The 12,277-nt window shown below is 40.7% G+C and overlaps 1 protein-coding gene across 2 annotated transcripts in view; it reads left to right on the plus strand.

Moving 5' to 3' along the window:
* dachc (dachshund c) overlaps nucleotides 1-10,257 on the plus strand; it is a 36,000-nt gene extending 25,743 nt beyond the window's left edge. Inside the window, exons 5-11 of one of the 2 annotated variants that reach the window (XM_015033070.1) lie at nucleotides 536-656; nucleotides 1,250-1,384; nucleotides 5,243-5,439; nucleotides 5,895-6,045; nucleotides 6,986-7,114; nucleotides 7,296-7,397; nucleotides 9,684-10,257. In XM_015033070.1, coding sequence (XP_014888556.1) covers nucleotides 536-656; nucleotides 1,250-1,384; nucleotides 5,243-5,439; nucleotides 5,895-6,045; nucleotides 6,986-7,114; nucleotides 7,296-7,397; nucleotides 9,684-9,721 — 873 coding nt within the window. In that variant the 3' untranslated portion in view covers nucleotides 9,722-10,257. The remainder of the gene's footprint in view (nucleotides 1-535; nucleotides 657-1,249; nucleotides 1,385-5,242; nucleotides 5,440-5,894; nucleotides 6,046-6,985; nucleotides 7,115-7,295; nucleotides 7,398-9,683) is intronic. The other variant, XM_015033071.1, reaches the window with a different exon arrangement.
* The last annotated feature ends 2,020 nt before the right edge of the window (nucleotides 10,258-12,277 follow it).

The following is a 12,277-nucleotide window of genomic DNA, read 5'->3' on the forward strand; positions in this document are numbered from 1 at the left end:
TTTTTTTTTTTTTTTTAGGTGCCGACATAATCTCTGCTACTTTGAGAAATGGGCATGAAAAGAAGAATGTAGCTTGCTGCAAGTTTTTCTCCCCACAAACGTTCTATAACAACAAATAAAATGATGTTTGTTCATAGTGGTAAGATCATATGTGGTTGGTTTTCTATAAACATTAGCAGTCAACTGGCAGTAAAAAAGTTAGCATCTTCTTGGGTGAAGCTAGAGTCAGTCTGATGACAAAGCTATGCTATTTTTCTATTTTTGGTTATGTATGTTTTTGTGTGACCCCTCCCGACCCCACTGAGGGACAAGGGTGTTCAGAAAATGGATGGATGGATGGATGTTTTTGTGTGTTTTTCTTACTTTCCCAAGTCATGGCAGTTTTATGTTGTAGTGTTATAATGCATTACATAAAAAAAACAACAACAATTCTCTAGGTTAACAATATTTCTCTCCTTTCTTTTGTCGTCCCACCGTCTGAATCCGAGTCACGCTTTGTTCACTTGTAAGCTTTTCATGTTCTGTTGTTTGCCAGGAGCGAGTACAGGACACTCCTTCCCCTTCTCCTTCAATGGAAGAAGCTCAGATGTCATCCAATCACAGTAGCAGCGTGTCCAGTTCACCGCTACATAACGAGCGCACCGCAGAAACAACACGTACGTGCTCACCCGTGTTACCGGCTGCAGCCTGACAAATACGTTCAACTTAAGAGTTGCTTGAGTCTCTCAAGTGTGAGTCAAGCTTCTTCCTGTCGCATGTCAAAGTGTCCCTGGGCTGCCTACTGATTTGCGTATAAACGTGTGTGCATTTGTGAGGAAAAGCACTTTTTAAGTTCAGTCTGTTTACATCTGATCTTTGTGATTGGTCAAATTAAACGCAATAATAGCTTTTTACTTGTTTTGATTAGCATCTGCCACTTTTAAAGGGCCAACGTGATCTGATGCAACCTGCATAATCACAGGAGCAAAGTTATGCTTCGGGTTTAGCTATCAAACAGAATTGATTTATCTTTCGCTTAAAAGGTCAAGAGGGTAAATTGTATAGCAGCTCCAACATTTGTATATGCTCACATGTAGTTATTGGATTTTTTTGTGTTTCTTTTTTGGGGGACAACACCATTTAGTTTTAGCATGAATTATTTAAATGTCTTAATTTATCTAAAACGACGACGGCTGCAAGTCCTTTTACAGTGATGAAAGGTTTTAACCGATATCTCTTCTTTTTCCTCATTCTCATAATGTCCCTTCAGATCAACTTCATGACGGCCTGTCGTCGGGTCTCAGCGTTCTGGGTCATTCTCCTGGCTTGGTGCAGGGCACCAGAGAGACAGATGGGACGACAATGGATTACAACAAGGAGAACAAGAGAAACCACTCTGACAGGGGTACTACTCACGAATAATAATAATGCGTTTTATGCAAGCAGACTTGTGGTGCAGCAATTTTGGATCTGAATATTTCATTTACTTTCTAAACCCGTGATTTTTAAACATCTTGCTGTGCCGGTAATGTATTCCCTCACACTTTAACCTTGATTCGCACAGCAGCTCTCTTCTGATTTCTAAGAATTTCTTCTTAGAGTCAATGATTTAGCAATCATAATGAGCAATGATTAGTTTTAGGAAGAATCCATCGACTTTTTCCCAAATGTTGCCAATACTGAGCAGCAAACCTTAGACTTCCTAGCCGACCTGTTGTTCTCATTGAATTCAAACAGCTGTGCCAGACGCACACGCTTCTTTGGCGTTACTTATTTCAGGGGAAAAGGGTTTTGTCATTTACCAAGTAAGAGGTTGATAAGGATTCACGGCCTCACCCTTTCTCCCCACTCCCTCTCCTCCTCTTCTTCTCTGTCAAGGCCCCCCCTTGGCGCGCAAAGACAAATAATTCTGCAAAACAGGACTCCATTAGACCAGGAAGCGGCGCTACATTAGCGAGCCATTTGCCAGGGCCGCGGCCTAACGAGCCAGGCGGCCTCCCGTGCTCTCAGCTGGACCTCATCTACATAACGACCGCCTCTCCGTCGTTAGGGGCCCGCGCTGCAACGTCAGTTGTGTGGTTCTCCCTGTCAGGGAGGTTTGCATTAGCTTAATGAGGACTGCTCAAGGACAAACAGTCAGCAGAAATTTACAGCGAGAGAACAAGCGGAGGCAGACGGAGACTTGTTTGCATGTGGATTTTTTTTTTTTTTTCTTTTTTACGGGTGCAGATATTTTCTAATGCCGAATCGCATTATTCACTAATTGAATCTAAAAAAAAAATTTAAAAAAATCACAATGCCTTCATAGGTAGGGATTCAGATGCTGTCACGTAGCTGCAAACGTATCGACAAAAGCAGCGACGGCGACGCGGACGCTGCACATCGCATTTGTGCGATTGATTTTCAATTGATTTTTTTTTTTTTTCCCGGCATGCAAATGAAACGCGTGTACATTTGGCGGATTGCGAGCTTTTGTGTTTGACCTAGAACATCACAGGACGGGTTCGGCGTGGATTGAACCGCGTTTCAAAGGGCTCCTCGGCGCTGTCATTCTGTCAATCCGTTGTATAATAATCTGCGCGTGCGAGAGAGACAGTTTTGGCTGTGTGTGCTGTTTTCAGTGGTCTTTGAACAACGCATCCATCCAGCAAAGATCAGAGGCCATCCCTGACACCTCACTCCCATTAACCAAACATCAGCAGAATTTCAGTCTCTCTCTGTCTCTCTCTTTTTCTCTCTCTCTCTGCCCCCTCCTTGCCTTTCTGTTCTCTTCCGCTGACTGGCAGTCTTCACGTTGTGAAGTTCATTAGCCCTGGGGACAGGTGGAGAGGAATGGGAGGGGAGGGGGGGGGGACGAACTTGGGAGAAAAGAGAAAAACAGACAATGACCTTGGTTAGGGAGATAGGTAAATGATCAAACAAGCTGGCAGATGTGTGTGTGTGTGTGAGTGTGAGTGTGAGTGGGGTAAAGTAGGCGTAAAACAGTAACTCAATAAAGGATCAGTCACATCCAAGGAGCCGAGGGAGCCCACGCTGCTGACTGTGCACTTCAGCGGCTGCAAATGTGTGCGTGTCTGAATGTGAGCCACGGGAGTGTAGTTGGATGCCCTCCGCTGAGCTCGCCAGCACCTGCTAATTACCTTTCTCTACAGAGCAATGCTTTTAGCGAGGAGCAGAGAGAAAGCGGAGAAACGGGCGGAGGGGCCTGGGAGGGGAGAGGAGCGCGTTGCTTCTCGTACGCGAAAACACCTTGAACGTGACAGTTGCCAAGACGCGAGGCCACGGCGGAGAGGGAAGAGGTGGGCGGGCTTGGAGCCGAAGATGCTGTGGTCAGCTAAGTGGAGAAAACACCCTCATTTGTCACAGACGGAGAAAAGTGCCAGATATCGCATCGCACGTCCGTGGGGCCCCCCGTCCCCGCTCCGATAACCGCCCGCCCGGGACGTCTCTGTCCTCAGTGGCTCGGATAACAGTAAAGTGAGCAACCAGCTGATTCATAGGGAACAAAAACAAGACAAAAAAAAAATGCAGAAAATAGCTAATCTTCATATCCCCCCCCCAGCCCCGCTCTCTGTCACCAATAGGGATCGCACAGTTCTCAGGTTTACAAACAGATGGTCATCCATAATGCAGGTTCTTAGCTGCTTTTATGGGACGTGTCAAGCTGTGTTGCATTATCAGCAGGCAGGATGCCATCTAATAAAGGGCAGACGCGTTTTTAAAACCCTAAAACAGAACTTCTGTGCGTGTGCGGCTGAAGTTGCACGCAGTAATTAGAGTAAACACCCTTTGTTCGTGGGGCTTGACATGTTGGCGGAAAATTAAGTCGCAGAGTGCTTCGAGTTCGTGTTTCTCTTTAATTACACATGCGTGCGGGAGTTATCGATCCTTCTGCAGATAGTACGCAAATGAAACTGCCAAAATGCTTGTGGGCAGAATGTCACACTAATTACGAAAATTTGTACTTGCATTAAGGAAAATGTGGAGATAAATACAAAGGACAGAGGGATCGCTTAAGAAAAGCTGATGCCTGGGATTCTGGGAACAGGAACCTGTTGGGGTCGATGCCATTTAGATCGTTTATTATTTGTTTATGTTGCCTGTTGGGCCTCCTACATGCAATCCTCTCATCAATTATTGGCACCCAGCGTAAAAGTGAGTAAAAAGCTTGAAAACATAACGGCACACGGAAGACTTTTGAAAAATGACAATTTCTCTTAGAATATATGTTGTTGTTTTTTTTGGTACAAATTGCATTTCCCACAGCTATTTGCAGCCCTAAGAATCTTTATGACACAAACTAAATCTTCTTTTTTTTTTGTTTGTTTTTCTTTATTTAGAAAATAGTAATTAATGACTACATGGAAAACAGATCCTACATTCGCAGCCACTTTTAAAAATGATTCTTCCTCTTCTTAAAAAAAAAAAAAAAAAAAGAACCCTTTTAACCCCGTTTTTCAGATTTGCTCCAAATAATCAAGCTTTTCCGCTTGGCTGATTGAATTATTATACTATTAATCTCATGAGAGTACAGTGACTTAATTGTTTTTTCTCGTCTCTGTGTTGTGAATTCTTACCGATACTTTCATGCGGGTTTGATTCTGTTTTGTTTGTGGCGCTTTTATTGCTTTTTGTTTCTTTTTGTCCTCAACACTTTGGTTTAAAGTCGCAACAGAAAAATGTACAGTTTGATAAACACTAGTGGATTTTAAATAGAACAATATGCTGTGACCAAGCGAGAGTAAGGTTTTTGGTGACAAAAAGACAAATCAAGGTGAGTCTCAAACACAGACTGAAGATGTGGAGAAGCACCTCATCCCCACTGTTTGGTCTGGTGGAGGAGGTGTGATGCCGTGGGCCTCGTTTACCAGGAAACCCTGTTAGAGTGCATCACGTGCGAAATCCATTAACATTTTAACTAATAAAAATCGGACTGGAAACTGAAATTTCCAAAACTTGTTGACAAATCAACACAGAAATAACGACTGTGTAAAAGAAGTTGGCTTATTTCTTATTGTTTTAATAAGAAGTTTGATGTTTTTATTTATTTATTTTTTTTATGTTTTTGTGTGAGATTGTGGAATTGAGGGAAAACAAAAAAAATGAACTTATTTCCAGATCTTGCACACAGACAGGATACATCTCCAAACATAAGAAAGTCAGGTAGCGATTACTTTATAAGAGGATCAAATCAGCTCGGCGTGTTAGTCAGGAGTGAATCAGCCTCACCGACTAGACATCAAACCGCTTCTCTGCCCTCCAGACAACAGCTCTTCGGCTGCGCAGGCGACCAGGGAGAGCGGCGAGAGGCAAGTCTACCAGAAAGCCCTGTCGGCCAGGGAGGGCTGCGAGAGGCTTTCTTACCCCGCAGGACAGAAGCTCCCAGCAGGTCTCCACCACACTCCCTTCATCTTCCCGGAAGGCCTGTCCTCCATAGAGACTCTGCTCACGAACATCCAGGTGAGCCTCTGCTGGGGCTTTGTTATTATGGCACCGCTGAGATGAATAGGAAGGGAGATGAGCCACTCTCTGGGATTTCCTGAAATCGTAAATAGCAGACGAGGCAGACATTTAGGATACGCTGTAATTGGGTTTGGGCGTGTGCTGACCTGCTTCTCAGATTTGTACATGTCTTTGTTATCGAGGAGCAACAATGAATAGAAAGCCATTCTTTGTTTGGTTTTCTCTGTATGAGTGTGTGTGTGTGTGTGTGCTGGCTGTTTCACTTTAACAAGGATAAAGTGTTGACTTTTTTTGTGTTAGAAAAATGCCTTTTTATACTTTTTGCTTATCTAAACATTCAAACTCGACTAAAACTGACTCCATGTAATAAAGCTTGAACACCTGAGGAATTTGTTCTCCTGGATTTTGCTCAGTAGGTTAACCTGTCGGTCTCCGCCTGTGTTGTCTCCAAGCAGGGTTTGCTGAGGGTTGCCATAGAGAACGCCCGAGCGCAGGAGAAGCAGGACCAGCTGGAGAGGACGGAGCTGAAAATGGAGCTCGTCCGAGAGAGGGAGCTGAGGGAGACCCTGGAGAGGCAGCTGAGCATGGAGCAGAAGAACAGAGGTAGCAGACTGGTAGAAAGCAAACATTAGTTTAATGTTTACTTTGACATTCTGGCTGGAAAGTGCTGATTGAAGCGGCACATTTCCCCCCATCGACATCTTCCCCTGTAAACAAAGGCGATTCTGCCGCGCGGCTAAACGAGGTTTGGTTTAATCCACTTCGCAGCTGACAGGGTGTCCATTAAGTTGAAAATCAGATAAGGAAGTGAGGACACCGACAGTATATTACCCCTGAAAGCAGCTGCAGAGGTGAATTAGAGTGATGCTGGCAGAATACTACAAACTAAATCAAGTTTGGCAAGTTCACAGACGCTGTCATCTGCAGCACAGGCTGAGCAAATTCCAATCAAGGACATTTTGGGTATTGGGGTCACACAGGGTGGAGGAGACGTGATGATGAAGTGGTGAAAGGTGGACACCAAGCTGACCACTGGCAAAAAGAGTCAATTTAGACCAAATGTTAACTTTTCAACCTGCATGTAAAATCAGTGCAGCTCGCATTAAGAACACCACCCCCATGGTAAAACATGGTGGTGGCAGCATAATGCTGATAGGGATGTTTTTTATTTTTATCTGGAATTGGGAAGCTGAGAAATCTGTGGCAAGATTTGAAAATCAATATTCATAGACGTTCTTCATCCAGTCTGACTGAGCTGGTAAAGAAGCATGGGGAACAAAATTAATGCAGATGTACAAAAATGGTAGAAACATTCTCCAGCTGTGCACATTTCCGTTCCACACTTTTCAGATTTTTATGCATATAAGCTTTTGGAACGCATGTATCGTTTTCCTTCCACTGGAATAGTTTTTGCACAGTTAAATACATCAAATGGGCGTCAATATATCTGTAAGACACTTTAGTAACAAAAAAAAAATCTACAAAAGATGTGTAAACGTGCAAAATGTGCATTTCTCTGACTGCTTTTCTCATCTGTCTTCAGTTCTGATTCAGAAACGTCTAAAGAAAGAAAAGCGCAGCAAGCGGAAATTGCAGGAGGCCTTGGAAGAGGAGGTCAAGCTGCGTGATCAGGCAGAGCACACACTGCTGCACACCGCCAACACACACATAGGTACAGAAACTGGGCAAAAATATCAATCTCCTTACATTTCTGTTTTGACTCTGAGCCTTAAAGTTACAGCGCTAATTCTCAGTTTCATATTAAATGTCACCAAGCTTTTCGGTGTAACTTAGCCCTGAGTGTTCATTAGCCTCTAATTAAGCGTCCTTATTAATTAATGACCAAACAACAGGCCATCAATCACTGGCGGCGCCTGCTCACGCAGAATCTGTGACCCAGGACGCCGACGGGAGCGGCCACAACGACAGCAGGCTGGACAGCAAGGCGACACAAGGTACAGCTGTCCATATATATATATATATATATATATATATATATATATATATATATATATATATTCTGCCACTGAATTTTATTTGTAGAAAAGCTGAAGTAATTTGTCACCAGAAGACAGGCTTGAGGAAAACTTGTTAAAGACTTCTTTTTTTGTTGTTGTTGTTGATGTACTAAAATTACTTTTAAGGGAAAGTGCTGATGTTTGCTCATTAAAACAAAGCATGACAGTTAAAACTTTGTGTTATTAGAGAGAGCGAGAGAGAGAGAAAAAAAAATCAATTTCATTGTAAGAATAGGGGTATTCCTGCTGGCTGGGATTTATTTAACTCCCGTTGACTGAGCTAGAACAACGGATTTTATTATTTTACCTACTGGTTGCTTCTGATGCTTAACAGACCGATCTACTGGAAAGGTTTTGAAAGATTTCACAGCGAGGCCGCTCCTGAGAAATTGAGCAAAATGAAATGAAGCGTGAAGCAGTTTCACCGGGGCTGCCAGTTTAATGAAAACAGACGTTTAATATATTTATTTCACTAAGATCATTGTCTTCACAGAGACAGGTTAAAAAAAAAAGATACATTTAAGATCTTAAAGTGACAGTGATCTCCAGTTCGGCTTCATCAAAAGAGAGAGTCGGTTCAGCCCACCTCGGCTCCGCGCTGTGCCAAGGACCACCAAACCAGACAGTGCGCTTGTTCAAAAGCAATTTTTAATTGAATGTCAGTGAAGCAAGAAGAGAACTGGCCACTAATTAATGGCTGTCTTAATTGTCCTCATGACGAGTTTGTTTGGACATCATTTGCATAATTAACACCCAGTAATAAATCATTTAAAGGGGAATTGTCTGTCAGACAGCGGGGCAGGATCTGCTCTCTTTGTGCCAGGAAGTTTTATCACCCCCCCCCAAAAAAGACGGAGAAACACGGAGCAGAATAAAAAAAAAAAAACAAAAAAAATGCTTTGAACTCAATAATATTTCTTTGTTAGGGATCAGCGGTCATGGCTGCGTAAGAGCTTCGGTATTTATTACGAACTGATTATTTCTTCTCTAAAGAATTCTGTTATCGGATTTTGTTGCAGGTTGAATTATTAGATGAATCCTGTATCTATGTAAAGCTGCGTATATTATTTTATTGCCTAAGAAAAAAAAATCCCTTCATAAATCAACCGCAAGATTTAAATAAGAATCAGGAGGTCTTTGTATATTTTTCAGGATTCTGTTTAAAAGAATCAACAATTAGTCATTGAATATTTTTGTCAGTATCTTTTTAATGCAGAAATGAAAACTGGTGCATGTTCTCTCTGCCGATACTTAAACTGCTCAGTAAAAGAGGGAAGTTTAATGGCTACGAAATACAGATTCAGAATACTATTACCTGAAGTTTCACAAGTCTCTCAGAAACCTAAAGGAACTATTTTTATGGCCTAGTTCAAAGTATTACTATGCAGCCATAACTAAAGAGAGAGAACTAAAGGGGGAGAGGAAACCAAGATTTAGAACTATCCCGAGGCTTCGAGGACGATCCGGGTCATGGGAAAAAAATCTGGTTTGCAGGGAGCAGGGAAGCTGGGCTGAGACTGGCAGGTGGAACTGGTTTTCTCTGGAACTGGAATGTTTGAAAGTTGTTTTTATATATATAGTTTACAACAAAATTGCTAAGATTAAAGAGGACAGCTCTCATAGATAAATTTCTTATGATACTGGTGCATCTGAAGGAAAAACATAAATTCTCACTGGTACTTCACAAAAAAAGAGATAAATGAAAAGGTCGGGACAGTATATTTCTATCCGAGTTGCTGAACTCAGCTCAAAGCAAACACTTCCGGGGTGGGAGACGTCACGAGAGACCGATCAGCCAATCAGAATTGACCTTCAGATGATGTAAGAACTACAGTACAATGATTAATGGATTTTTATGAAACAATTCTTTTAGATTCCAGATAGATGCCATACTCTAAACTAAAAAAAAAAAAAAGTCAACAAACTGTCTCTTTGAACATAACTATCTCGTGAGACAATTTTCACATTCAACTGTTTTATTAAACATTTAGTCACTGCATAAATAAAAGACATTAATTTTCAAATTTTGTTGGCAGCTTTCATAAAAACAGGCAGGACCATAACAACGAGCAAAGTCACGAAAAGAATCGCAGTTTTGAAAAAAAAAGTCCGACTTTTTAAATGCTCGGAACGACTAAATCTGAAGCCATTTTAAAGTATGAAAGATCAAAATCGAGGGGTGTAACGCACACAACAATATTTATTATTTCTCCTGGATTTCAGAGGCCAGAGTTTTCATGCAAACCACAGGGAGGTACTGAGGCTCAGGAACGAGCAGATGGACGAATGGATGGACGGATGCGTGGAGGAAACGGTGACGAAGATTCCTCATTTTTTTGACACATACAATCAACAGGCATGCTCAGTCCAGCAGTGGCATCCGGGACACAAATCTCTGCTTCCCCTGCATCTCGAGGGTGACATCTGTGTGGTTAAATTTATTGCCTCTATCATGAATCCCCATCCGTGTAGGAGCAGCAGAGCATTTTATTCTGATGTTGTGTTAAAGTGTGTTTCTTTTAATCAAAGTTTTTAAACCGTAGATTAAAATGACCATAGTTTTCTTCTTTTTTTTTTTCCCTGTCAGTGCTGTTTGTTTAAAGCAAGTGATGAATATAACTTGTAACAGAGGTGTGTACATATATATAGTCATCATTTTTATTATTGTTATTATTGTTATTATTATTATTAATATGAAAAACATGGCATGTTGTACAGTCAGTAAATGACTCGTATTGTGTATGTTATGCAGTAGTGCAGTTTGACAATACAAACAATACAGATTCTTTTTATTAAACCGTGTCATTGCTTGCTTTCAGATCGAGTTGTCGCTTTGATGACTTTTTAAAACCAAAATGGCGGCGTGTGGATTTGCAAGAGGAACGCGGGTGTTGAACTTTCTCCTGTCTTGTCCTTGTTTTAGAGAAGTGTGGCGGGTCTGGCCGCATTGCGGCGTGAGCTAACGTTGGCTCTACCGAGGGGAAAAAAGTGGGACGTTCCCCCTGTTGTGTAATTCGTTTTATTGATTGAAAAGCCCGACAGAACCTTTTCCAATTCAAGCGGCAAAGTGGACAACTCGTAGCACTTTTAAAGAGACAAAGACGACAGGTAGATTTAGGGGGGGGGGGAACAAAAAAAACTAAGCAGAACTATGGTGACGAAACAGAACAAAGAGCTTCAAGAACAAAAAGAAAAATAAGATTTTAAAGCTAAAGTAAAAAAAAAGGAAATAAAATATATGCTTTCATTATTTTATTTATTTATTTATTTATTTTTTGACCAGTGTTGCCCTTTGCATAAGAATGTCGCAGGATAAATGTCGATTATCGAATATGGACCAATATAATTACAGGTGCAAGGTAATATAATAAAAAGTTAACTTATTTCAGTAATTGTGTTGAAAACATGCGACTTGCATAACTTAATTACAGTCAGAGTGATGCATCACCCTGACTGTAATTAAACTTCCTGGTGGACGGCTGCTCTGACTTTGGACTTAATAAACACAGTGGTCCAACACCAGCAGATGACATGACTCTCATCATCATCCAAAATTTACTTTCATCTAAAAAGATTTAAGACCACTGCACAACACTCCAGTCCTTTTTTCCCCTTATCCCAGGTTACACACTTCTTTCATGAATGGGGCTGCTGTGGCCCGAGTTTTGGACTCGTATGTTAGTGGTGAATCTTGAAACTCCGACTTTACCTCTAATTCAGGCCTTGTGAGTGGAGTTAGCACGACAATCCTCTCAAGACTGCAGTTATCATTTTATCCTTTCCTACTACACCTGTCCTTCCACTAAATTTTCCATTCACATGCTTGTTTACAGTCCTCTATGAACTGCCAGCTTCTTGAGCGATAATGCTTTGTGGCTGGACTCTTGGGAAGGATATCAGTGACTCTCTGCTTGACAGCTTTTCAGCCCGCTGCCTTCCCCGTGATTATGTGGGTCATTCAAAAATATTTCTGTAATGAAACCGCTTTTGCTGTTGGCCTAATGAAATGTTCTCATTTTTTTAAGAAACTGAACATTAAGATTTTTAGTAGCTGTAAGCCATAATCATTCAAATGAATGGTAATAAACCAGGGATTCACGATATATCGGCACTAACATCAGTATTGGCAGATATTAGTCATTTTTTAACATATTGGTATTGGCTCGAGATATATATATATATATATATATATATATATATATATATATATATATATATTTTGCTCAAAAAATAAAGGGAACACTCAAATAACACATCCTAGATCTGAATGAATGAAATATTCTCATTGAATACTTTGTTCTGTACAAATTTGAATGTGCTGACAACAAAATCACACAAAAATCATCAATGGAAATCAAATTTATTAACCAATGGAGGCCTGTATTTGCAGCCACACACAAAATTAAAGTGAAATGTTCCCTTTATTTTTTTGAGCAGTATATATATATATATATATATATATATATATATATATATATATATATATATGTGTGTATGTATAAAACAATTCCTAAAAGTTATACATTTAAACTGTATATAAACATTTTAAATATATCACTTTGCTTCTAATAAACATGCTTCACTTTTTTAATTTATTACAGAAATAAATTAACTATAATAAATTAAAACTACAAAAACAAAATCCAGATTTTTTTATTTAGATAAAGAAACAGAATTGTGTTAAAAAATTCCATATCAAATCCTGTTTTCAACCCATATTTCGCACCGAGGTTTTCTTTGGAGTGTGTGTGTGCGGAGGGGGGGGGGGGGGGTTTTTTGGTTTTACCCTAGGGGTTTTTTCTACTTTTCCAATGGGC

Source organism: Poecilia latipinna, unplaced genomic scaffold, assembly GCF_001443285.1.
Source record: "Poecilia latipinna isolate Pla-1442-1.1 unplaced genomic scaffold, P_latipinna-1.0 Scaffold256, whole genome shotgun sequence".
Classification (NCBI taxonomy): Eukaryota; Metazoa; Chordata; class Actinopteri; order Cyprinodontiformes; family Poeciliidae; genus Poecilia; species Poecilia latipinna.